This window comes from Tiliqua scincoides, chromosome 5 (genome assembly GCF_035046505.1).
Source record: "Tiliqua scincoides isolate rTilSci1 chromosome 5, rTilSci1.hap2, whole genome shotgun sequence".
NCBI classification, from domain to species: domain Eukaryota; kingdom Metazoa; phylum Chordata; class Lepidosauria; order Squamata; family Scincidae; genus Tiliqua; species Tiliqua scincoides.
In genome coordinates this window covers 74,868,932-74,896,190 of record NC_089825.1, presented here as the reverse complement: position 1 = coordinate 74,896,190, position 27,259 = coordinate 74,868,932, and the positions used below count along the sequence as shown (strand labels likewise).

Genomic DNA, 27,259 nt, shown 5'->3' with positions numbered 1-27,259 from the left:
GCTGTTACAAACAGCTGTTTTTAACAATAGCCAATACTTCCTGGCAAATACACTCCCACAACAGCATAGAAATGATACATGGGTTTGGACTTCCCATGTCTATGTCAAAATATGTTTATTTTAGACAAAAGTCATACACATACATGAAGAAGCCTCTTTATGCCAGCCCGGGGTGGCCAGCCTTTCAACTTTAGGGCTCCTAGACCTTCATTGTGTGGAAAAAGGTTCAGGAACCCTAAAGTTGAAAGTCTGGCCACCCCTGATCTATGCACCGGGTAGATGGGACTCGTTAGCCTGGGAAGGCAGCTCATCTGAGAGAAGGAAAACTCTGATCCCAAACCTCCACTGCCTTGTGGCTACATACAGTTAGGGAAAAGGCTTCAGGAGTCAACCTCGAGGCAAAATCTGGAGCCGGAGTCCCTGAGGCAGTTCATGGCTGAACACAGTCACGTTCTGGCAACTCCTGCAACGCCGCTGGAACCAACCGTATTGGCTTCTGCTTTTCCACTGGACCATTTCAGCGACATGGAGGGGGGGGATTTGCTGCATGGATAACCGCCTATCCTCCATACCTACTTTACCCGGCTTCGCGCACTTGAGAGGACACTCTGTTCCAGAACCACCATTCAGAGCACGATACCAGAGCACGATACCAGTCACGATACCAGAGACTGAAGGATGCCATTGGCGGATCTATGCAACAATAATTTCACAGCCACAAACAAAAGAAATGTTCATGTATGCATTTCATTGCACTGCAGCACCACTAAATCAAATCCCTTCCTTCACGCCCTATAACATTGTTCCTCTTCTAGACATCCATCTTTACACCAGCCTTTGGCTCAGCAACCAAAATTAGAATAAGCAGCAACATGAGGACAAGTGAGGTGATACAACAGCTGCTAAAAAAATTTAAGGTAAATAGCAAGAATAGCAAGGTAAGCAATGACAGGTAGTTATGCACTTGTCTCTGTCCTTTTGCCAGAAATGGGTGGTGGGGAGAGTCACGACTGTATTTTCCAGTGTCATAAGAATTGGTCTCATACTGCTTATTCAATCGGGTCCTCATAAAGATTTACATTAAGGGCTTAATCCTATCCAACTTTCCAGTGCCAGTGCATCCTCAATGCAGCCCCAAGGTGGGGGGATAAACATTCTCTTACCTTGAGGTAAGAGACTGCCCCCCCCACCACCATGACTGCCCCCATGACTGCACCCACCACCACCACAGGATGCAGCAAATGCTCTGTTGGTATGGCTGTATCGGTGCTGGAAAGTTGGATAGAATTGGGCCCTAACTAGCCAAACTTTTCATTTGGCAGGCCAAACGTTTATATATGAATGTGAAGTGTTGTAGCACTTCACATTCATTTATAAATGTTTTGCCTGACAGATTCAAGTTTGTTAGATAGATATGCTTGCATGTACAGTGATAAGGTTCAAAGGAAGACATTCTCAGTTTAAGCACAGCATTGTAATTGTCCCATTTCTCCCAATATTCTGAATCACATCATGCTGATTACAAAAAAGATCCAAGTAAACCTTATTTATTCATTTAAATTTAATTCATTCATTTATAAAACTGATTTTTTTTGACCCATGAAAATGTGTAAAATATATGATGTGGCCCTCATACTAAAATGTTTGGAGACCCCTGCTGTAGAAGGAGCATTTGGGCAAATGTGGGGAAAAGAAGAGCTTCAGCTCTGAAATTCTTCTGTATAAGAATATAGGAACCCCACTGTTGCCCTTTGTACCTGGTCATCCTACATGAAACTATAACATACTAACATGAGGCTCATTTTTACAACCTGCACTATAATAATATATAACCAGGACAATGTATAACTTAATCCAAATTCTGGACTGTGCAAATTCTTGAATTTGACACAAAGGAACTCCTGATTCTGCAAATTTGTCACATTGTCACATTACCAGACATATGCCCCCTTTTGGTGCATGCCCTTTTCTGCAACCTCACCACCCCCTTTCTCATTGGACTTGCGCTAGTAAACTTGCTAGTGCAAGTCCAAGAAGACCCAATGCAGAATGGGAGGCTCATGCAGGGGTAAAAGGATTTTAATCCCCTCTCCCTGCTGAAGCTCCCCTAATCTGCCTCCTTCATGCTGGATATAACATGCCCATTTTTGGCACATCTGCACCAGCGGAGGGGGGAGGATAGGATTAGGCTGCTAGTTTGTTTAACTTAGCATATGTTGGAGAGATGTCTAGTCAGGGCTGCTGTCAACCCAATGGGCTCATAGCTCTGAGAGGCAGTTGAAGGTACCTCAGTTCCCCATCAAGGCCTTCTTCATTAGGTTTGCAGGATAGCTTTGATTGTAGGTTATGAGAGTCCTGTCACAGTAATTTCTGTATCTCTTATGAGGAACTCCCCACTTATGTCTCCTTTGGAGGATCAGGATAATGTACTCAGGCTTAAAAAACAACAACAAAAAAAACAACTTCTTCCCACAACATCACATGCAACTTTTAATAATGTGTTCAACTTTGTCTTTGACAGATTGAAAACAGTGCTTCTGAATTTGCACTGCATATAATCCATGCGTCTGGAGGTAAATAAACTAGACACTTGAGACCAAACTATGTGTTAGGTTGGAACTCCCCAACTTGAAAGCCTGATGCAATTTTATTCTTGGAAAACCAGTGATGAAAGGGGACATCTTTGGACCACTGTGCAAGGAGCAATCCACAGGATTCCCCTTGTCCCCCTCCCACCAACTTTGGATTTGTGTATACAAATCATCCCATCCTGAAGCATTGTGCTTGCAAATTTTTTATTTCACAGCTAATAGTAACTTTGGACAGAGGGGCAGAATTGACACAGAGAGTGTTCTATCCATCTCAGTGATTAGTCTCCTAGTATCAGTAAGGATGCCATATTTGACAAACCTACACATTAATTTACATTATCCATATTCCAACTGATGCTCTGGATCAGACTGGCCAGTGACCTTGTGATTTTTTTTGCCTCCCCAAAATCATATGATAGAGCAGATCTGCTCCAGAAGTAAAGGTTTTTCTTTGTTTGAATACTATGTGAAGAATTGTTCCCTTGCGATTCCCCCCATTTGACTTTTCAGTGCTGGGGAGAAAGCAGAAGAAAAGATTGACCCAATATATCCCCAACATATAGGATGTACTGTATTCACTTGTATGTGCTTGATAAATGGGTCTTATGTGTCTAACAGAGCAATCCTTCTAATTTTTGGTTTGGAATTTGACATAAGCAATCCCTCAAAATCAGCACCTATAACACAATTTTTACAATTTTGTCCCCAGAAAAGAAACGGTTAAAAAGCACTGATATTCCACTTCTGGGACGAATTCTGCTAGGACCCTTAGAAAAGGTGGCTCAGGTTTTTCTCATGGACAAAGATGCAGAAGAAGTCAGCAGTGATGTAAGTGGAACCCTCAGCCCCTTATACTGGTTGCTCTGCATTTTGCAGATGTTTTGTCCATGTGCTGCTCCTTATCATAAGCAAATATGAACTTTGCTGCTTGCCTTGGGGAGAGCAGCAGCTGCCCCTGTTTGTGAACTGACAAGTGGCAACTGGAACTGCATCGTGCCAAGCATGCTTCTGTGCCACCTTGCTGCCCAAGTAGATCATCCTGACCACCCAGAGCTGGGATTGGCAACGTGAAGACCACTGCTGAAATGTTTAAGCCTTTAAAAAGTGGAGCCAATAAACTGCTTGTCTACTTGAAACTGATCTGTATTCCCAGCTTCTTGTTGATGGTGAGTGATGCTGACAGCTGAACTGAAACACAACCTCTGCTAACTCCTACTTTACATTAAAGGGCTACTGGCTCTTTAAGGGAAAAAGCAACACAGAGGGGTCATGCTATGTGTGAACCAGTTCGTGGATCTTGCAACCTTGGAAACTGCAGGCTGGGTAATCCAGCTTGTAGTATGTGGAACAGGTCCCTACTTAAATAGCACAGAGCCAGCAAGTAGCCTAGCAGTGGACATGGGGGGGGGGGGGGAGACATGGGAAGAATTTAGGGAAAGAGAGCAGGACTTGAGTGACTGACCCCCTAATTATGGCTTGAAAAACTGATTTTTTTTAATTGATTATTTTGTATCAGGTGGCTCAGTATATCAAATTTCCCCTCTCTCTCCTGGAATCGATTCTGCACAAGTTAAATGAAAAAGAAGAACAGGAAATTCAAGAGACAACAGCAAAGTAAGTGGGGTGGGACCTAAATTCTTTACATTATGACAAATGCAGCATGCACCCACGGTGTGGCGTTGATAAGCAATTCCATTCCATAATGCAGGGTTTCCCAAAGTGTGAGTCACACAGATGCCAGGTGGTTCACAATCTGTGCCTTCCTGCCTGGCATTTCCTCTGGATGGCTCCAAATTGGAGCCATTACAGAAGCATTGAGAGGCCCCAGAGGCCTCTCCCTGGTTGCACTGGGCTGGTGACTCATTCTATTGGCCTCGGGCCTCGGAATGGTCCACAGAAGCATCCAGAAGTGACTTCTGATTTTTGTAAGTCACTTCCAGTTTGACCAGATGTCACTTCTGTTGCTTCTGCAGGCCATTCTGAGGCCCATGGAGGCCAGTAGACTGGGTCAACAGCCTGGCACAACCCAGGAGAGGTCTCTGGAATGCTGCAAGAAGAGCAGAGTATTGTGACCCACCAAGGAGGACAAGGTAGGTTGCGGTGCAGGGAAGTTTAGGAACTGCTGCTATAATGTAATTGTAATGCAGCTGCAGAAGCACAAAAGACTGGATGCAACAGAGTAACTAGGTCCCTTGTTTGTATACTTGCTACACTCCTGCTAGTCTTGTTATGAACCAGGCACATAACAGGATATATTTTTACCAAGGGTGTATGCAAGAGTGGCCCACAAAGTTTCACTGTCTAAAATGGAACAGATCTGCTGCCCTTGCCAGCATGCACCTTACCCCTTTCCCCAAAGTTTCAGTGCTAAGATGGCACCATAATTTTCACCCCCTCCCCATTTTTACTTAAAGAAGCAGCTGGGCAAGCAAGAAGAGGAGAAAGGTCCTTCCATTGCCTCCTGATTGTTCCCACACAGCCACATTTAAATATGCAGACTGGGAGGAGCGTGCTCGAAGCTGAGTCCTCTTTCCATTCCCAGCATGCACCACCTAGCCTGTGTGTTTAAAGATACAACTACATGGGAACAACTGGGAGGTGTCAGAGGCTAAGGTAAAGGGGAGGCACTCCAATTCTGCCTTCCTCTTTCCTGCATAGCCATGGCTTTTTGCTTCCCTTCCACAAAGAATGAACAGGACGGCTGTGTTGCCCTGACTCTTTTTTCATTCAATGCTGCTGCTGTAACTGCAAGCGAAAAGAGGTATAGGAGGAAGCTGCTGGGTGAGCAACCAGTGGGAAATGGGTGATGGTCAACTGTGTGGTTCAAAACTCAGAGTGAGGATAAATGAGATCACTCAGCTGTTCATGACTGACAGCAGAGGAGTTAATTGCATATCTTAGAGTTGGATCTCAGTTAATTGCATATCTTAAGAGTTGGATCTCTGTGTAATATCCAAGTACATATCTTTGGATATGTGTAGGGGTAATTAAGAAAAGGGAATTAGAAGGTTTTTGTTTTGCAATTAAAAAAAATCAGATGTGTTGATTATGCTTTTAAAACATTGACAGAATCATTGTGTACATTGATTTTCTCACTTTTTCTCAGGTACCAAAAGGAGAAAGCTATCATAAATGAGCACTTACTTAGCAGATCGGTGTTTAAAACAGAGACTACAGTGTGATGTTAAAGATGACTATTTAATAATACTATTAAATATTATTTCAAAGCCATGAATTTCTTTCTTTACGGCCCAATCCTATTCATGCTGATGTTGCATGGAGGCCAGTGTGATATCCATCATAATCTAAGCCCATCCAGGCAACATTGCACCAGTACAGCACTCCCAGTATCATCAGCATGTCATCAGTGTGACACTTGCACATTGTTGGCAAGGTGCCAATCACCACATTCATGCAGTCTCAGCAGCCGGAGAAGAGCTGCTAGGATGAAGAGCAGGGGTTGGGGGCAGATACAGGGCCAATGAGCAGTCAATGCTGGGAGAGAACACTCCCCCTGCCAGCCACTTGGGGTTGGGGTTGCCAACTATCTCCTCTGAACAGGGCAAATGTGCCTTTGCAAGTTATCCAACAAACAGCCAAGTAACAGGTGTCAGTGAAGTCTAGCTGTATTAGTTGTTCACTGTCTGTCACATGTTTAACTGTATGACTCCTGCATGCCTTGAATTAAGCAGAAATTTTTTTTTGTTGGCATCCTTCAGTCTCGGAAGACTATGGTGTCACGCTCTGAATGGTGGTTCTGGAACAGTGTCCTCTCCAGTGCGTGAAGCCTGGGTAAAGTAGGTATGGAGGATAGGCTGTTACCCATGCAGCAAATCCCCCCTCTCCACGTCGCTGAAATGGTCCAATGGAAAGGTAGAGGCCAATACGGTTGGTTCCAGCGGCGTTGCAGGAGTTGCCAGAACGTGACTGTGTTCAGCCATGAACTGCCTCAGGGACTCTGGCTCCGGATTTTGCCTCAAGGTTGACTCCTGAAGCCTCTTCCATAACTGGATGTAGCCACAAGGCAGTGGAGGTTTGGGATCAGAGTTTTCCTTCTCTCAGATGAGCTGCCTTCCCAGGCTGACGAGTCCCATCTACCCATTTATTTTAAGCAGAAATAAACAGAAATAAATCTGTACCCTGAATCTTTGCATTGTACATTCCAAACCTAAGCACACTGAGGTGTATTGAGGAGTTCAGACAAGAGCAAAGACTTCAAGGTCACGGCTCAGGCTCCAGAACAGGAAAAGTCTCTCAGCTGAGTATTTGGCAGACCCAGACAATCCCCTGCTATCTCGCCAGGGAGTGGAGGCAGTTAACAGAGATCCTGGGTGGGGGTGGCAGGATTTGGGGGGGAATAAGAGGATGGGCCAAACTTGAGTCAGGAGGCTGGAGAACTGAGAGTGAAACAAGGCCTGGACTATCGAGGCTAAGAGAGGCAAGTGGCTTAGGCCCAATTGTAATCAACTCCCCGCACAACAGTGAATTCTGTAGGGAAGTTTTGGCCTCTGGATATCTCCTCAGGGTAAGGGAACATTTGTTCCCTTGCCCCAGGGTAAGCTCACATCAGCCTGCTGCATCTACTTGGACTAGCACCATTTATATTGCTGACTGAGTGCTGAGCTAAAAGATTGGAGAGTGGGGTGGGGAAGGGGGATGAAGAGGCCAGCACATCATTGGATAAATATGCAGCATTTGGCATGGCACCTTAGGTATCAGGAGATCTTGGGCCACCCTTTGATGCCAGGGTTCAAATCTGTCTGGAAATGCCACCCTCTGCTTTGGAAATCTAATCCATGATGTGTGGAGACTAGTGTTGAGGGTAAGGCAATTGCTCTGAGGAATAGCTTCAGGTTGTCAATGGCCTTGGGTAAGATGCTCTGAGTGGCCACTACCTCTCTGGTGCTATTACTGCTGTTCATGGTTTTCTTCCTTGGGGCCTAATCCATATCACCACCATCCAAACAGAGAGACATGTTGAGTAAGGGCTGCTGCCCCTTCTCAATCTTGACAAAGCTTACATATTCTGAGAGGGCAAGTGAACAGGCAGTGACAACAAGCAGCAAGACAGCCAGGGGCTCTGGGGTTAGGAGAGGAACCCCTTTTAGCCTCTACTGGTACTAAATGATGCCAGTGACTGATTCTAGCCCTGAGGTAAATGTTCACATATTAGTTCACATATTCCAGAGGTCAGCTCTGGCACTGAAATTGTGCTGATCTCTGGTGAATCTTAGCAAAAATGAAGCTCTTTTACAAGACAAGTGGAAGAAAGATCAGCACAAAACAATAAATGAGGAGTTAGCTTCCAAAGGTATATTTCAGCTTGAATAACTTTATATACACACAGTATATTGTTTAGAAAACACATACAGTTACAGAAAGATAAGTGTTATTGTGAAGCAAAAGGATCCCAAAGCAGGTGAAGGTGATTTCCCATCATTGCATAAATGCAGGTTTGCTGACATCAGTATACCTCTCTTACCAACTTGTGACCCACCAGGTCAAACACAACCACCACTACTTTGGCCTGTCCAGTGATTGACAACTCCACCCACCACCATTTTTAGATTCAGGCAGGCAGAGAAACCTGCCCAATCCTGGTGGCTTGCCATGTAAAAATACCACTATACCTTCCCAATCCCAGGTAAGCAGAAGACTGAGGATGTCTTTAAGTTTACCTCACAAGTGGGTATACCGTGTGTGTTGAATAATACTGTGTCTGGAATTAGCAAACTCTTGAATTGCAGGGGCAAAACATGTGGAGCATCTGGCCGTGACCATAATTGTGCCCTTGAAGCATCTGGGCAGAAAGCAGCAGCAAATATTGAGTGCTGGCCTCTACAGCTTCCTCCTCTTACAGTGAAGACTAGTAAGAATTGGTGTTAGGACACCACCTTGTGCCAGTTGGTATTTCAGAGCATTTGCACACTACATAAGTGTCTTTCATACAACGTCCAAGCATACTGAGAATACTGGAGTATTCAGGTCTACATAACTGGTGAGTTACTAAATTGAGCACAGTCCATCAGCCATGCATTGGGGCCCACTAGTGGCCACACAATAAGGGCGCAATCCTAACCCCTTATGTCAGTGCTTTCCAGCCAATGGGACATGTGCTGCATCCTGCAGTTGGGTGCCACTCATGGAGGCCTCCTCAAAGTAAGGGAATGTTTGTTCCCTTACCTCAGAGCTGGAAAGCACCAACATAAGGGGTTAGGACTGCCATTTCTAGCCATGCTTGAAAGTATGTGGGCGTTGTCTGATGAATGGGAAGTTGAACTGAGCAGTCCAGCAAGTAGGGCAACAAGTAACAAAGAGTTAGGCCCAAATCCTAACCAACTTTCCAGCTCTGACATAGCATGTGCTGCATCCTGCAGTTGGGGACAATCATGGAGGCCTCCCCAAGATAAGGGAACTTTGTTCCCTTACCTCGGAGCTGTGTTGCCCTTACCTTGGTGCTGGAAAGTTGGTTAGGATTGCGCCCTTCGTGCCTTTTTACCAGAAGGCAGGGCAAACTGGTCTTTTCTGAAGAAAAGACCAGTTTCTAGTTGCGGCAGTTGAGGAACTTATAGCCCAATCCTATGCTGTCATGTCCCTCCTCCCCCCTACAGGTACAGGTGTGCCAAAAATGAGTCTGCTGTATTGGGAAGGGGCAATTGGGAGGCTGCAGAAAAGGGGGTTAGGAAAAGGGGATGACTGCTGGATCCACAGCCTCCCACAGCTTTTCCACCCTCATTATGCTTCCCTCCCACCCCCGTTTCTACCCTGCCATCTTATCTGCTGTTCCAATGATACATAGGGGAAGGCCTAAATCTTCCCATCAGCTTTCCAGCAGAGTGAAAGTATCAACCCAATGTGCAGTGGCAACAAAGAAGGCTAATACCATGCTGGGGAGTATTAGAAAAGGTATTGAGAATAGGACTGCTAATAATATAATGCCGTTGTACAAATTAATGGTAAGACCACACCTGGAGTATTGTGTCCACTTCTGGTTGCCACATCTCAAATAGGATATAGTGGAAATGGAAAAGGTGCAGAAGAGAGCAACCAAAATGATTACTGGGCTGGGGCACCTCCCTTATGAGGAAAGGCTACAGCATTTGGGGCTCTTCAGTCTAAAAAAGAGACGCCTGAGGGGAGACATGATTGAGACATACAAAATTATGCAGGGGGTGGATAGAGTGAATAGAGAGATGCTCTTTTTCCTCTTAACACAACACTAGAACCAGGGGACATCCACTAAAATTGAGTATTGGGAGAGTTAGGACAGACAAAAGAAAATATTTCTTTATCTAGAATGTAATTAGTCTGTGGAACTCCTTGTCATAGGAAGTGGTAATGGCATCTTACCTAGATGCCTTTAAGAGGGGATTAGACAAATTTCTGGAGGAAATGTTCATCATGGATTACAATTCTTCACAGGTATGTGCAACCTCCTGATTTTAGAAGTGGGTTACCTCAGAATGCCAGATGCAGGGGAGGGCACCAGGACGCAGGTTGTGTCTGCTGTCTTGTGTGCTCCCTGAAGCACTTGGTGGGCCACTCTGAGATACAGGAAGCTGGACGAGATGGGTCTTTGGCCTGATCCAGTGGGGCTCTTCTTATGTTCTTATGCTATTCAGACTGCTGCCAGAAAGTGCTTCACTGCTTATCCAAACCAGTGGTGGCTTAAGCCCAGGCTATTAGCAAACAATCTCAAGAAGCAAGGAAGAGACAGATCTGGAGGAGGACAAGAAAGATAGCTTTCTTCAGGAATCCCTGACTTACTTATCTCAAGGAACAGACAATACACATTTGTGTGGCTCTGCTTTCCATCTGAAGAGATTCTAAATATCTTGAAAGTTAGAGCTATCTGGATAACATTTTCAGATGTGAAGAAGGGTTGAGGCCTCCATATTTTACACAGCTACTTGTCTCTCCACATGGCTATGAAAAGAACAATCATAGAATCATAGACCTGGAAGGAACCCACAAGATCATCTAGTCCAACTCTCCTGCCTGTGGCTGGAAATCCTTAGCATCAGCAGGTGTCTGACAAGGCTCTGCTTGAAGATCTCCAGTGAGGGAGAATTCACCATCACATAAATTATGTGAAATAAGAAAAGTCATGCATACATGATTAATTTTGCTTATTGTACACAGATCAGATAATACAGCTATTCTTGACACAAAATTTGAGTTACTTTCGCACAAATTTTTAATTTCTTTTAGTGCAGAACATACAAAGTCAGGTTCATAGGTCAGAGCATGCTTTTGCTGTAGAGTAGAGCAACAGGATTCACTTCCCAGCAGGGTGCCTGCCCTGCCCTAATTTTTAGACCACACCCTTCTCATTGTACAGGATACAATACCAGTCTTCCAAGAGTGGTCTTTCCAAATTTGGGGAACAGGTGAGCAAGAGTTCAAAACAAGGGACAATCATTATTTTCACATTCACCTTCTTCTACCCCAATGAGATTAGAGTCCAGCCCAGATCAGAATGTACAAATGGTACTCAGAATGTACTGTATGTTACAAAGTATTATGAGCTAACCAAATTCACATTCAGAGACAGGTGATTACAACACTGGCAATGTCATTAATTGAAAGACGGCTGTGTCTGTATATATATGCTGTTAATAAAATGATGTGTCAGGGTTCACACATAGGAAGATGTCAGAGGGGAGCTGGGAATCAGAAATCTGATGCCAGAAGTTGTATCATACTTTTTTCTTATGAGATTGGAGCAAAGTTAGCATTTTGGATGGAAGATGCATTAGAGAAAGAAACCTTTTCTCCTGCTGAGCACAATTATTCACATTCAGATCAGGGATTCATTATTATATTTGGAGTGCAAGAATTTCACAATGGTGCTAGGAGAGAGTATGATATTATGCAGTGGCTCCCAAACTGTGAGCCAGGGTGCCATGGGGAGACATGGAAACCAGCCAGGACAGCTGCTGAATCCTCATGAAAACCCTGCTGCCGTGTACAATGTACATAAGATTGAGCCCTAATGGGGAGCCGCAGCACAATATTGACCTGGTAGGTCAAAGGAGCTGCCAGTGGAAAAAGTTTGGAAACCACTGGAGGCTTGGATTTGAATCAGAAAGAACTTGGTTCAAACCATGAAGCTCACTAGGTGGCATTGATACATTCACTGTCTCTTACAGCCCAATCCTAAACTCTCCAGCACCGGTGCTGCACTTGCAGTGCTGGTGCTGGGTGTTGCAAAAGTGCTGTAAGGCATTTTCCCACCAGTGGGAGATACCCAGCTGGCGCAGATCTGAGGAACTGATTGGGGCCAGCAGGTTCTACACAGGGTGAAGGAATCAATGTTCCCCAAGGAGACTCTGGTGGCTACTCTGGCCCCATGGGATACAGTGGCAGCTCTTTTGGTGCGACTGTATTGCACAGCACTGACAACCCATAGGATTGAGCTGCCTGTCTAGGGTTGCTGTAAGGTTAAAATGAAGAAAGCCCAACATTGCTCCTTGACTCCTTGTAGGAGAGTGAGATATAAATGAAATAATTTAGAAACTCATAGAAAAGTTACTTGGAAAGGGGATAATAATCACATGCCAGCACCCTTCAGGACAAATAGGCAGAATTGTGCTCCTTAATATTGCAATCCTATGCATGTCTACTCAGAATTAATCCCTATTAAATTTAATGGGAATTGCTCTCCCAGGTAAGTGAGTATAGGATTGCAGCATTTTCCCAAATAACTAGAAGGCCTGTTTGCAATTGATAGTATCATAATACTACAGGAGATTATATGACTTACATGCCTCAACATTTCCTTGGAATATGCTGTATCCCTAGTATCCATAATAGCTTTCTTCTACTAATAACAATATTCAAGCATCAACCCTATGCCAGGTTTATGCCTGGCATAAACCACTTGCTGAGCAAGTTTACCTCTCATGCTCAAACCTGCGTTGCTAGCCTCAAAGCACCTTTGCTGCAGGGCCTACCCATGCAGCTAAAAGACAGTTCCAGTACAGTGGGAATAGGGCTTGTCATAGCGTGCCCACTCTTTACCACATGTCTCACCCACCTTGTGGCAACAACACACAAGTTATGTGGGCAGTAAACACAGCTAAAATCTCTTTGGCCAGAAGTGTATATGTGCAGTTTCAGCTTAAGAAACACTTGACAAATATTGTTGCTTCCCCACAGAGGTCCAACTCAGCTGATTCAGGGCCAAATCATATCCAATTTTCCAGCACTGGTGCAGCCATGCCAATGCGGCATGTGCTGCATCCTGTGGTGGTGGTGGGGGCAATCATGGAGGCCTCCTCCAGGTAAAAGAGGAAATATTTGTTCCCTTTCCTCAAGGTTGCATTGCAGCTACATTGGCACTGGAAAGTTGGATAGGATTGGGTCCTTGCTTGGATTGGGTCTTGCTTGAAAGGAAGATTCAAAACTGGGGCCTGTTAATTGCAAATCCAGTGTCCCTGGTTCTTGAGGACTTCCTGAAAATCCCTCTGTGCATGAGGTATACAAAAGCATCTTCTTTAATAATGCTCCATATCCTTATCTGTCTTGAATGGTTTTGTCAGTCAGGACAGGAAAGGGATGGTCTGAAGGGATAGGCTTCCACTTCTTTGGATTTGGTTTTGAAACTATGAAGCCAGGGCTCCTCCTTCAAGCCCAGCACCCTAAGTTTCTGGACCTGCTTACCTAAGTTCCATGGCTGCAGATGTGGCATCCTACTTTCCTCTGCCATGCTGGCTGCCACTGCCTCCTCCTGTTTTTCCCCGCCCCTTAAAAAAAAAATGTAAGCAACAAGGGATGATGCTCCTACCTCCTCCAACTGGCCCAGAAAGAGAGGCGCAGACAGAGTGGTGCAACAGTAGCACCAGGAAGGGTGGTAAGGGTTCTGCAGTGGCAGCATGCCCACTTGCGCATTGACCTTCCTGGCTAACCACAACATGCTTGGTTGGCTGATGGGGCCAACTGAGGGGGTACAGCCCAGTCCAGCCCAGCAGCAGTCAGAGAACGCTGAACCAAGTTAGCGAGACAGCAAGGGTGTGTGTGCATGTGTGTTTAGAGAGAATGAAGCATGGAAGCAGGAAGAATGAAAGGGGGGGAGAAAGAATTTGGGATGCAGAAAGACAAAGGTAGGGCTGAATGAATAAACCATTTATTGAAGTTATCAAATGAATTGTTCTTTGTTGTAATGAGTAGTCTAGTTTGTTAGAAACTTGTATCATAATGCCCTTATACAATTTTATGGTGTGGAGTAAATGCATCTGCAATACTGTATTTTGCATAGTGTCGGTTGCCCTATCTCAAAATGACAGCATAGAGCTGGAAAGATAATGAAATGGGTAACCAAATAATCAGAGGCTTGTAGCACCTTTTCTAAGATGCAAAGTTTGGGGCTTTTTGGTTTAGGAAAAAAGATAAATAAGGGGATTCATGATAGTTTATATATTTGTACAAGGCTTGAAAAAGTGGATAGAGATATTTTCTTTCTTCTCTCATAATACTTAGTTCATTTAGGGTGCAATCCTAACTCACTTTCCAGCACCAACCAAGGGTAATGCAACTTTGAGGTAAGGGAACATGCACTGCCATACCTTGAGGTATGTGACTGCCCGCCAACTGCAGGATGCAGCACATTCCCCACTGACACAGCTATGCCAGTGCTAGAAAGTTGGTTAGGACTGCACCCTTAATGAAACTGACACTAGAGGCAGAATGGATAAACATAAAGTTCTTTTTCACATCACACAATTTATGGAATTTTTATCCCTGTCATGGGTGTTTCTGTCTAGTCATGCCAAAGATTTGGCTTTGGCAAGCCCTTGGCTGAGTTCAAACCTGTTTTGCCTGGCTCCCAATCTACATCTCTGCACCATGGTTTGCAACCTGGTTTGCCTGAATGCTGTTAAGACACCACTTAAGGCACCACCACTGTTAAGGCACCACCACAAGTCACGTCAAAAGCAGTCTTTCCAGCTGATGGACTCAAACACATAGAAAGATGTGTGTTTATTTCACATGGTTTTCCTTATCCAAGGAAGTCATTTTTCTTCCCTTGGTATGCTGTAGTCAAAAAGATATTTCTTGGAAGTGTGTTTTTCAGTGAACGGCAGAAGAGGACTTGAATCCTGGGTGCTGAGATTCTTAGCAGTTCACTGTAATAAATAAATGGAACCTCAAAATTCAGAAGCAGCATATCTCTGAATATTGACTTCTGGGACACACAACTGAAAAAAAAAGTTTAATCTGCTTCATCCTTGGTCTGATCTAGAACAGCTCTTAATTTACAGTTGACCCCTGAGGTACCACTGGGGAAAGGAGCAGATCGATCTGAGTGATGTTTTCCCCTTTGCTCTCTAATGTCAGATGAGGCTACAATTCTATCCACACTTTCTTGGGAGTAAGGGCACAATCCTAACCAGGTCTACTCAGAAGTAAGTCTTATTTTGTTCAATGGGGCTTACTCTCTAGAAAGTGTGGTTAGGATTGCAGCCTAAGTCTCATGCAATGCAATGGAATTTACTCCTGGGAAGACAAACATAGTGCAGATTATGCAGTGACTAGCTCATGTGATTAGCTCATGCTAAAGTGATCCCTCTGATGAAGATCTACAGCACCATCCTACATGCTTTGGCAGAAGTCTAATGTGTTCAATGGGGCTTATTTTCAGGTGTGTTTAAGATTGCAGTCCAGGATTGCAGACCTGCAGGCACAGTAGCATGAGCTTTACCAAGTGATTGCAGCATGGGGGAGAGGGGAAAGCACTGCCCCAAGCAGTTGCTTCTCTCCTCCCCTACCATCTCTCTCCTCCCCAGCTCTCAAATGGAGCCAAGCAGCAGAAGGGTGAGCCCCTCCCTCAAAGCACAACAGGTAAGGACTGGGTGGAGAGGAGGAAAGGATGTTCTCAGGAGCTGATCTGCTCCCACTGCCAGAATCACCCCCAGATTCTGGCCAAATGGACCAGACACTGCACAGGCCTTAGTGTGCCATCAGAGTGAATGAGGAGCAGCCCCAAGCAGGCACCCAGCCTGGGGCGTGCAAGGGCTGGAGAACAGTCCTCAGGCAGGTTGCCTTTTGGAGCTGCTCTTCCAGCTACACTGTTCTGAAACAGCCTGAACCTATCTGCACTTTCCTGGGAGGAAGCCCCACTGACTACAATGGGACTTACTTCTAAGTAGACCTGCAGAGGACTGCGCTGCCAGTCGCTCACCTCGCCGCTGAGGAACGCGCTCTCTTCCCTTCCGGGACTTCCTCCCTCACAAGCATAGGGGGGCGGGAGGAAGAGGCCGACTGAGGGCGCCTCAGGACAGAAGAGCTAGAAGCGCGGGGTGATGACGTCAGCGCGCCACCCGGAAGACGAAGCCCCGGCGCATGCGCGGAGTAGAGGAAGCGCTGGCCGCGGCAGGGCACGGCTGCGTCTGCGCGGAGAGGACGGAGGAGGCTGACGGAAAGCCGGGAGGGAAGCAGGTCGGTGGCAGCGACAGGAGGCTGAGCGGAGGGCCGGGTCGGGTTGTGCTGGCCCGAAAGTCCCGCGAGAGTTTGCGGCGGCCGTGCCGGCTCCAGCGGTGACCGGGCGCGCGGGGCGAGAGCAGGGCGGTGGCGCGAGCGGCCATGGAGCCCACTCCTCCCCCGCCCTCCCCGCCGCAGGGGAAGGACAGTGGCTGCGGGGCTCAGGGGGAGCCTGGCTCTGCCTCGTACGCAGCCGCGGCCGACGGACTGGCCCGGGCGTGCGACCTGCGCCTCGCCGACGAGCCACCGCCACCGCAGGAGTCGCCGCCGAAGCGGAGCTGGACTCGGCGGCAGCAGCGGCGACAGGCGGGCGTGGAGGGCGGTGGCAACAGCCAGCAGCACAGCAGCAGCGAGAGCAGCGGAGGCGGCAGCGAGGACGAGGAGGAGGACGACGACGACGAAGATGAGGAGGAAGAAGAGGAGGAGGACGAGGAAGAGGAGGAGGAGGAAGAGGAGGGCGACGAGGAGGAGGAGGAGGAGGACGACGACGATGATGAGGAGGAAGAAGAGGAGGAGGTGTCAGAGGTAGGTGAGGGGCTGCCGGGGGTGCCTCTTGCCCCCGCAGGGGTCTCTGGGGCAAGAGGAGGCTGCCCAGCACTGCCGCCTGCTCTGTGTTCATAACTGCTTCCCTGCTCATCCTGAGGGTCACTGAGGCAGAAGTGGTAGGGAGGGGGAGGAGGGCACCCCTTGCCCCGTCTTCTCAGCTGGCTCTGCCTGATGAGGAATCAGGCTGAGCTGAGCAGCATCGTGAGGACTCTGACTTTACCGGGCAAGGGGTCTGAGGCCACCTGAATCCCCACTCTGCGTCTCCTCCTAAAATGGAACTCTATTTATACTTCTGCAGGTTTACACAGAAGGAAGCTGTATGTCCAGTGAAGGGTCTGTAGCCCTGCAGCTTTGGTGTCTTCACAACACACCCCCATAATTTATATTTAAGGGCCCAGTCCTGTCCAACTTTCTAGCACCAATGCAGCCTCAAGGTAAGGGAACAAATGTTCTCTTACTTGGAGAAGGCCTCTGTGACTGCTGCCCCACCACAAGATGCAGTGCATGCCCGATTGGCATGGCTACATCTGTGCTGGAAAGTGGGATAGGATTGGGCCCTGAGCCTTGCTGAGTTCAGTTGGATCTACTTGCAGGTTAAGTATTGCAGAGGTTTGCAGTCTTAGAACCCAAGCCTATGCGTGTCTGCTCAGAAGTAAGTCCCATTAGAGTCAAAGGGGCTTACTCCTACGAAAGTTTGGATAGGATTTGGCTGTTAGTTCTGTCCCATTTGCTTGACAAGCAACATCAACAGCCTTCTGAGGGCCTGTCAAACCTCCTGTCAAATCTGGACCTGTCAAATCTGGACTTAAAAAGAAGGGGGGGGGGGTAAGTGAACTAAAAGCCTAGAAGAGTAGTGTAAGGGAGTCTGATAGCCTGCCTATGCTATTGTTTGGGGTTTTCTTTAGCAACTTTGCCTTAAAAGCCACTTAAAAGTGAATCCTACTGAGTTCTGTGAAGTAAACAAAAGTAAGCACCCAGGTAGATATTGAAATATCTTAGATTTTGGCCCTTTAGGTCTATTGATTTTCAGTTGTCCTTCCTTTCTAGGAGGAGTGCATAGAAATGCAGTCTGCCAGTATGAATCTGGTTATCTTTACTCAAAAGTACATTAATTTGGAATTATTTCTGGGAAAATTAGTATTATTGAGAATTTCACTGCCACGTTCTTAACTGTGCAGGTGATTATTTCTGGCTTGAACAGTTTGAGCATGCTCTTTAAAGAGTATGAATATTTGGCATAGATAGTTTGAATTTTTATAGCAGAGTGTCTGTTGCCAATTTTTTAATGTTACCAGTTGCCATTGATACGTACAATCAACCTTCAATCCATGTAATTGGATCAGGTATTGTCCCTTACTTAATTATAGGATAGGTTCTAGAGGTTTGTGCTTAAATTAAAATGTACTTAACTTGAAACATTATTTCTATAAATACCTATTTCTATACTGTTTTTCAACCATTATGGAAAATTGCTCACAACTTTGTTTTCATTACACAAATAATTGTAAAATAGATAATAAATTACTCCCTAGTGAATGTATATTCTGCCGTAACTTTTTTGTATGTGTAATGTACAAAGTGGGTCTTAGAGCAGCTTAGATGAGAGGACTGCGTTTGTATTAGTTGCATTGACAAATTGCATTTTACAAGAAGTTATATATGCCTTTGTATTAGTTGGAAAGGATCAATTATGTAGCATTCTGTACTCGCTCTCTTTTACCCATCCCTTGAACGCCTCAAAAACATAGCATCCCTCTCCCTCTCAAAAATGCAGTGTCTCTGTCTCCTAAACCAGCACTATTCTGCCTGCATAAAAACATTGGAGCAGAGAGACTGTAACTGCACAAAAGCACAGCACAACTGTCCCTTAGTTGGGTCATCTGTAAGTTGGAGGCCTTGAAGTAAGGGACTGCCTGTTGTTTCAAAATGCTTGTGTCTGTAACACGCTATAGGGTAGTGGTTCCCAAAGTAATGGGTCGCAACCCACTATTGGGAGCCAAACCTGGGCCATTCCCCCTTAAAGGGAGTGGCCCAGGAATGGATCCCTGGCAGCGCTGCAGTGATCACGGTGCTGCAGGGACCCAGGGTCATTTCCACGTACCTGGAGGCGTCCTGCAGTCTCCTGGGGGGTCCTGGAGGCTTGCAGCCACCTCCTCAACCCTCCACACGGTTGCAATGAGCTCCGATCAGGTATTGGAGCTTACTTTGCACAGGCTCTGATAGCAAATCGGAGCTCATTGCAGCCGTGCGGCGGGTCGTGGAGGTGGCTGAAAGCTGCAGAGGAGGATGCAGAATGCCCCCAGGTGCATGGGGATGTCCCTTGGTCCCTGTAGCATTACGATAGCTGTGGCACTGTTGGGGCAACCCCCTGATCGTGCCCTGCCCCCACAACAGCTTAGAGCAGTCCCAGTGTCTGAGTAGGACTTTGGGATCTGCTGCTATAGGGCAGTGGTTTTTGAACTTTTCCGGCTTGCGCCTCCCCTGATCCTTGTGGCCATTGGCCACGGCTCCCCATTACCTCACCTCAGTTACCCCCAAAATGGGGATGAAGGTGTTATAATTATACACTATAAACAAAAAAAAAAAGCTGCCAGCACTCTGAGGCTGCAATCCTAACCACACTTACCTGAGAATAAGCCCCACTGAACAAAATAGGGCTTCTGAGTAGACCTGGCTAGGATTGTGCCCTGAGTTTGTTAGCAGCTCACCTGGAGGGTTTGGGAAAGGGAGGGGGGGAAGTAATGAACTTGCTGGGGGAGGGGAAGACTTTGTTTTGTGTGTATCTGCTAATTGCAAACTGATGCAAACTGAGATCCAGAGACTGTTTGGCTGCAATCCTAAACTCACTTTCCTGGGAGTAAGTCCCATTGAAAACAATAGGACTTACTTCTGAGCAGACATAGCTAGGATTGTGCCTTTTGTTTTATAATAGCAGCCAACAGAGTACCTCCCCCCCCCCCAAGGGGGCAGGTGGAAAAAGGGGAATGGATAAAAAGGAATGGGGATTTTTATTTTTAATCAATTTCTCGAGATAAAGCCATCAAGAGTGGCTTTTCTTTTCTTTTTTTTAAGTATTATTTATTTATTACAGATACAGGTGAGGAAAACGGGTTAGACTTTGGGCAGGTAAAGCAGGTACTGCTTTTTTCTTTTTTGAAGGGGGAGGAAAAAGAAAAAGGTGAGGATCCTTGGTTAAGCTGACACAGACCCCAAGCCTATGTAGGTCTACTCAGAAATAAGTCCCATTTGAGTCAATGGGGCTTACTCCCAGGAAAGTGTGGAATGGATTGCAGCCACACAGAGCAAGATTACAACTCACTCAAGTAGATGGGGGCTGCTCACATGCATACACCCAACATGCAGATGCCACCCCCGTTCCCCCCCAAGCAAGACGGAGGAATGCAGGCTGGGGCATTTGGACACCCCCCACTAAGAGCAGGCTGTCTCCCTCCTTGGCTGATCTTACTCTTCCCTCCCAGTTTGAAGCCTGTCAGGAGCGCACCCTATGCTGATGAGATGCAGCACCTCCGCACTCTTTTCCTCTCCTCCAGGCTTGACCAATCCCAGGATGCCCAGGGTAAGGGGTGCACTGGGAAATGTAGTCCCTGGGGTGACGTACATGGCTAGAGCTCCATGATGAGATGTGGCACCTCTGCCGATACCCAGCCAGCCTTCTCTCCCACCTCCCCCCACCATGATTCACACGCCCTCCCAACCTCATGCTGCCACACCCACCTCTTTAACAGCTGAAGAAAAGCATTAAGTCAGCAGGCAGCAGGTGCAGCTGAGCAGAGCTCTGCAGAATCAGCTGCAGCCACCTCTCTCCCCAGATGCCTCATGATGCCCCTATCGGCTAGCCATGCCTCCTTAGGGAGGCAGGACGCACAGATTGAATACCTCAGCTATAGGGAATACTTAATACCATAGTACGAAGGAGACTGTTTTTAATATAGTTGTATACTAAAGATAGGCCAGATATAATTCAGCATCAATTTGGACATAGGATTCATCTATTGTTAATACAGTGAAATTCTTGTGCTCTTTGAATCACTCTGCATTGTCCCCTTTAACCCATTCTTTGCCTCCTGGAATATGCTGTGCAATCTCACTGTTTGGAACTACTACCACTTAGTTCTTGGCTCTGAAGAGACTGTCTGGCTTCCATGCCTACAGTCCACTGCAACTCCCTTCACAAAAATTGCAATTAATTAAGCCATTTCTGCCCAACGTTGCATATACGCAACAAGGATAAAATGTGTACACCTGTAGGTTGGGTAGAAATGGGTTAATCTCTTCTTTGTCAAATCAAAAAGTTCCTATTCTGCCCTTGCCTTCACTGCTGCTTTTGATAGCTGTCTCTTGCTTGACTGTGCCTTAGGTTGCCTTGACTATATCCTTAAATGGTTGTCTTCTTACCTGTCTAGTTGGACTTTGAAGGTTTCAGCAGGAGAAAATTATTTCTTCTCTTTCCTGTTACAATATTGCAAAAATAAGAATTTAAGAAGATCTCTGCTGGATCAGGCCAAAGGCCCATCTAACCCAGCTTTCTGTATCTCTCAGTGGCCCACCAGGTACTTCAGGGCGCATACAAGATAACAAGAGACCTGCATCCTGGTGCCACTCCCTAGCATGTGGCATTCTGAGGTAGCCTACTTCTAAAATCAGGAAGTTACGCGTACCTGTCATGGCTTGTAACTGATGATGGATTTTTTTCTCCAGACATCTATCCAATCCTCTTTTAAAGCATCTAGGCCAGACATTATTACCACATCCTGTGGCAAGGAGTTCTAACAGACTAATTAGCCTCCTTGAGTGCTCCTTTGTGAAGTGGAAAGGCGGGATATAAATTCTACTAAGAAATAAATAAATAATTACATGCTGGGTAAAGAAATATTTTCCTTTGTCGGTTCTAACTCTCCCGAAACTCAGTTTTAATGGATGTCCCCTGGTCCTGGTGTTGTGTGTGAGAGAGAAGAGCATCGCTCTATCCATCGCTTGCATAATTTTGCATGTCTAAATCATGTTCCCTTTCAGATGTCTTTTTTTTTTTTCTAAACTGAAGAGCCCCAAATGCTGTAGCCTTTCTTCATAAGGGAGGTGCCTCAGCACAGTAATAGTTTTGGTTGCCCTCTTCTGCATCTTTTCAATTTCCACTATATCCTTTTTGAGATGTAGTATCCAGAACTGAACGCAGTACTTCAGGTGTGGTCTTCTCATTGGTTTATACAATGGCATTATAATATTGGCTGTTTTATTCTCAATTCCATTTTATTCTTGATAGCTTTTTTAATGATTCCAAACATAGAATTGGCCTTTTTTTCTACAAGGGATGGCACCAGGATGCAGGTTTCTTGTTGTCTTGTGTGCTTGTGAGGATCTTGTGTGCTTTGACATTTGGTGGGCCACTGTGAGATACTGGAAGCTGGACTAGATGGGCCTATAGCCTGATCTAGTGGGGCTGATCTTATGTGCACTCCTGCCGCACATTTGATTGACACTTTCTTTGAGTTGTCCACCAGCACCCCAAGATCTCTCTCCTAATCTATCACAGACAGCTCATAACCCATCAGAATGTAATTCATGCTGTGATCCGCTCTGATCTAGCCTACAGCAGCCTCCTCCTCATTAGCTTGGGTTGGTCCCCTTGCCTCCATCCATCACACTGTTGCTAAAATCATTCATCTCTCACTTTGCTTTATCATTTCTCTTCTTAAATCTCTTCACAAGCTTTCTTTGGGCTGCTAAATCTAGCATGAGCTTCTTTTCCTTATCTGCTCCTCCTTCTCCTTGGCTCCTCTCTGCTTCTTGAATCTTGTATGTTGTTACATTCCTTCCTGTGACAGTTGCTTGTCCGGCACACTATCCTCAACTGTTCAAGGTCTCCTGCTGTCTCACATGTCTCCACCCTTTTCCCTTGCCATCCCTTATTCCTGGAACTGTTTCTCAGGACAGTGTGAATACCCTCTTTCCTCCTTTAAAGACTTTTTTATAAGGCCTTTGTCACAACATTTTAGTTGTTCTCCCATATTGTGTAACTGTGGGCACAATCCTAACCTGCACTGGAACAGGCAGGTCAGGTGGCCTGTGCTGTATTCAGCACAGGTTTAGTGCAGGCTGGGGAGCAGCTAGGAGTAAGGGGAATCATTTCCCCTTACCCTGAGCAATTCGCCAGGCAGCCCCATGGCGCTACTCGATCTGTGCCACCTAAATTGGTGCCACAGATTTGAGCAGCCTGTGTGACACCAAGCTGCTTAGGAGTGGAGTTAGGATCTGGCCTGGACCCAATCTGCCTGTCTCCCATCCTCCTTCCCACCGTAGAACTCCCCAGAATGCCCTTCCCATGGCCTCCCTAAACCCTTGTGCCGGTGATACACCACTATCACAACTTTACCCTGTCCTGGTGTAGCTCTGGTGCAGCCAGGCCAGCACACTCCCGTGCTTCAGCCTTGCCTCTTCCTGAGTTGGCACAAATGTGTTTTATGCAACATTTGTGATGACTGGAGCTGTCACAAGGAACTTGTGCTGGATGCGGGGTGTGTGTGTGTCTGTGTGACAGTGACGGTGGATTGCACTGCAAGTTAAAGAGATAGAACTGAAACAATATTATGTTCTTCCTCTGCTTATTTCAATCATTGCTTTCCTTACATCTATAGATTGTAAGCTCCTTGGTCCAGGGATCTGGCTTCTCATTCTCTGTAAAGCAGGGGTCCCCAAACCCTGGCCCACAGACTGGTACCAGTCCGTATCCTGTTAGGAACCAGGCCACACAGCAGGAATTGAGCAGTGGGTGAGCAAGCAAAACTGTTGGGTTCCCAGTGAAGCTCCAGACCCCAGCCTACCCCTGAGACCAGCTTCAGCACAGGAGATGCAGCAGGAGGAGGGCAAGAGAGCACAGGGGGCAGCTGTTGGGGAATGAGCGTCCAGCCTCCTTGCGTTTCACCTGGCCCCGCTTGGCCCCACTCTGGTGGGGAAGTGCCGGGGAACCCTGGAACCTTCTGGGCCGTCTCTGGCTGATGACACCGGAGGCAGGCGACCTGGTGGGCCAGCACAGACATGTGGCCCCTGGCTGCTCCAATCAGGGGGAGATTGGCTCGGGGACCTCCTGTCCGTGGGCAACACAAAGCAGGAAGCCTCCCTGATGTCCCAGATGGCAGAAGGCACACCTCAACAAGGCAGGCAAGGAGGGAGTGGACTGGCTGGGAGAAGATAGGCTGCGAGGGAGGAGGAAGGCATTGCTAGCCACAAGGGAAAGACAGGGAAAGGGAGCTGGAGCCCCTTTATGACCCTAAGGGGTGGGGACCAGGGAGGCTGACCAGTCCCATAAAGCCTGGGTGGGGGCAGTGATGAGCAGGCAATATGGTGAGGCAGGAGGCTGTGAAACTAACAAAGTGAGATGGATCAAAGGGATCTATCAAAGTGAGGTGACATAATCCCATTCCCCCAGAGCCTAGTCCGAGGCCCCGGCAGCCTCACCCCACCAAGGTCCCCCTGAAGAGGAATGGGGAAACCCCCTTCTTCCCAGCCGTTTGCAAGGGCAGGCACCTGACGATCCCCATCCCCCTGGTCCGTGGAGAAATTGTCTTCCATGAAGACCCCGATCCCTGGTGCCAGAAAGGTTGGAAACCACTGGTGTAAAGTATCATATACATTGATGTCATTATAAACAATTAACAATGTTAATAGTGTTGGAGCATTCCGATGGGTTCAGTGGTGCAGTGTGACTAGTTCACCACATTAATCAGAAACACATTTCAAATTTGATCCATTTAAGTCAGTAAGAGTTTGCTGCTTAAGTTTTTTTTTATTTTCTGCCTTCCTCTGGAAGGGACACCAGGCAGCCTTATTTACCTTCCAAACCAAATTTTTCCCAGTGCTAATGGAAATGTAGCTAATGCTACACACCTGGAATATTGTGTCCAGTTCTGGTCGCCGCATCTCAAAAAAGACATAGTGGAAATGGAAAAGGTGCAAAAGAGAGCGACTAAGATGATTACTGGGCTGGGGCACCTTCCTTATGAGGAAAGGCTTCAGCGTTTGGGCTTCCTCAGCCTAGAAAAGAGACGCCTGAGGGGGGACATCATTGAGACATACAAAATCATGCAGGGGAAGGATAGAGTGGATAGAGAGATGCTCTTTACACTCTCACATAACACCAGAACCAGGGGACATCCACTAAAATTGAGTGTTGGGAGAGTTAGAACAGACAAAAGAAAATTCTTTACTCAGCGTGTGGTTGGTCTGTGGAACTCTTTGCCACAGGATGTGGTGATGGCGACTGGCCTGGACACCTTTAAAAGGGGATTGGATAAGTTTTTGGAGGAAAAATCCATTACGGGGTACAAGCCATGATGTGTTTGCGCAACCTCCTGATTTTAGAAATGGGTTATGTCAGAATGCCAGATGCAAGGGAGGGCACCAGGATGCAGGTCTCTTGTTATCTGGTGTGCTCCTTAGGGCATTTGGTGGGCTGCTGTGAGATACAGGAAGCTGGACTAGATGGGCCTATGGCCTGATCCAGTGGGGCTGTTCTTATGTTCTTATGTCCTCCACTATACCCCTTCATGTGGTTCACCTCTTTGAAGTACCACTGGAAGTAACTGGCGATTACATCATCGTTAGTTACTTCTGGGTTGGGAGGCCAGATGTGAGGTGACAAACTCCGGCAAGAGGCTAAGGGTGGGCTGGGTTGTTTTTTTGAAGCATGGAAAAGCTTGCTTTGGAGCCCACTGAGCTGAGCCTGCTGATTGTTGTGTTGCGTTCCTCGGCTTGCTGCTGGGCAGCGGGGGTCCAGCGAGTACCGCCAGATGCCACCTCAAGTACCACTGGTGGTACCCGTACCACTGGTTGAGAAGCACTGTTGTAAATAGCTTTTTTCAAGGTACTTACATGAGCCTCTGGCATGCCAGAGACATGAGCCTTTGGTGCAAGCTGAAGGGCCAGAGCCAAAGGGCTCTTTGCCTGTGGCTCTTTGCCCAGTGGATCAAGACTCAGGAGGCAGGATGACTCTTTGCTGTGGACTGTGGCTTCAGGCTGTCTAAAGCTTTTGGATTACCAACACCACCAGCTTTTGGATCACCAGTGCCAGCCCTACACCCTTCTTCCTTGTGCAGTGCTTAGCTGCACAAGTGTGCATCATCAGTAAGGGGATTAGGAGTCATTGTGTCAGCATCAAGCTTGAGAGTGGGACTGTAAGTGGGACGTAGCATGCATGGTTGTGGAGGTGTGGTGAGAGGGAGGGTTGTTTATGAAAGCAGAGTGGTTAATCTTGGTCTTCTAATAGGCCTAGGAGAAGGGGGTGAGAGGGAGACGGGCTGTGTGGTGACCTGTGGCCAGTGAAGTGGGCAAGGGGTGTGCAGTAACCCAAGTCCCAGTGAGAGGGGGGTAAGGGTTGCTGTACAGGTCAGTGAATGTAGGAAGAGTTTTAAGTGGGGAGCTAACTGTAAGGCGAGAGGGACATGTGTTGGAGCGTGTGTGGTTTTTAGATTGGTGTGGTCTGTCGGTCTGCCCTGCCATAGGGCAATGTGTTTGACACCTTGAGGGAGTCCGGGGGAGAGGAGTGCAGCCAACATCAGTAGAGTGAAGGGTTATGGAAGATATAGTGGTATGTGGTAGGGGTAGGCTGTTACAGGAGAACAAGAGTCAGACTGGCCCTTCCCTCTAACCTCTGACCCTTGGTGCTCTGTGCAACAATCCCCTGAGTCTGAAACTGCTGCTCCTTAATGTCAGGTCAGTGAATAACAAAACTTATCTAGTCCAGGATGAGAGTGCTGACCTGGCTAGATGAGTCTGGAGGCGTAGGCCTTTCCTTGATTTGTCTGCCAGGTTTCCGGGTACTGCAGCAGCCACAACTACAGGGGCGGGGAGGTGAGGCTGCAGTAGTCTATCCTGATACTGTTCATCTTGCCAGTGGTCTGCTGGGTTTGAGTGCCTTTGTGTCATGTTGCAGGAGTGAGACAGAGTAGGGATTCTGTTGGTGTTCTTCCCACCATGCTGCCCAGCAGTCTTCCTGCCTGAGCTGGCTAGGGTGATCTTGAGTGTGGTGTTGGAGTGCCCTTGCCTGTCAGTGCTGGGGGACTTTAACATCCACATCGAGGCCCCTGGGACAGCTGTAGCTCAGGTCTTCATGGCCATCATGGGTCTAAGAGAATATCCGCCCCAATACGCGATGCGGTACACATGTTGGATCTGGTGTTTACTGCTGGACAAGTTGTTAGTAATCTGGATGTGGAGGCGATGAACATAGTAAGGGACCACATTGTATGGTCCATCCCCGGAGGCTGATGGATCTGGATGGATTCCTGAGTGCTCTAGGGGATTTTCCCATTGCTAGAGTTGCAACTCACCCGCCGCTTTGGTTGATCTCTGGAATGGGGAGATGACCAGAGCCCTGGATGAGATCACTCCTGAGCTGCCTCTGCCCAACCACAGAATAAGAGCTGCAGATGATGAAGTGGTGGGTCGCACATCTAGAGCAATGGTGGTGAAAGACTCATGTGGAGTCTAACTACGCCCAGGCTAGAACTCATTTGAGAGCCTATTCTGCGGCGGTAGTAGCAGCTAAGTGGGTATACCTCTCTGCCACCATCATGTCTGCGGAGAATCATCCAGCTGAGCCCTTTCGTGTAGTGTGGCCTACTCCA

General features: G+C 47.0%; 2 protein-coding genes across 4 annotated transcripts in view; both read left to right on the top strand.

Moving 5' to 3' along the window:
- Positions 1–5,773, top strand: part of RASSF6 (Ras association domain family member 6) — a 42,788-nt gene extending 37,015 nt beyond the window's left edge. The window contains exons 7-11 of the mRNA XM_066629209.1: positions 816–917; positions 2,522–2,573; positions 3,301–3,419; positions 4,108–4,205; positions 5,698–5,773. Of these exons, the coding sequence (XP_066485306.1) occupies positions 816–917; positions 2,522–2,573; positions 3,301–3,419; positions 4,108–4,205; positions 5,698–5,773 (447 nt within the window). The remainder of the gene's footprint in view (positions 1–815; positions 918–2,521; positions 2,574–3,300; positions 3,420–4,107; positions 4,206–5,697) is intronic.
- Positions 5,774–15,999: 10,226 nt separating this feature from the next.
- The window catches only part of ANKRD17 (ankyrin repeat domain 17), a 155,067-nt gene continuing 143,807 nt past the window's right edge, over positions 16,000–27,259 (top strand). For all 3 annotated transcript variants that reach the window (XM_066627454.1, XM_066627455.1, XM_066627453.1), the window contains exon 1: positions 16,000–16,598. In XM_066627454.1, coding sequence (XP_066483551.1) covers positions 16,176–16,598 — 423 coding nt within the window. In that variant the 5' untranslated portion in view covers positions 16,000–16,175. The remainder of the gene's footprint in view (positions 16,599–27,259) is intronic.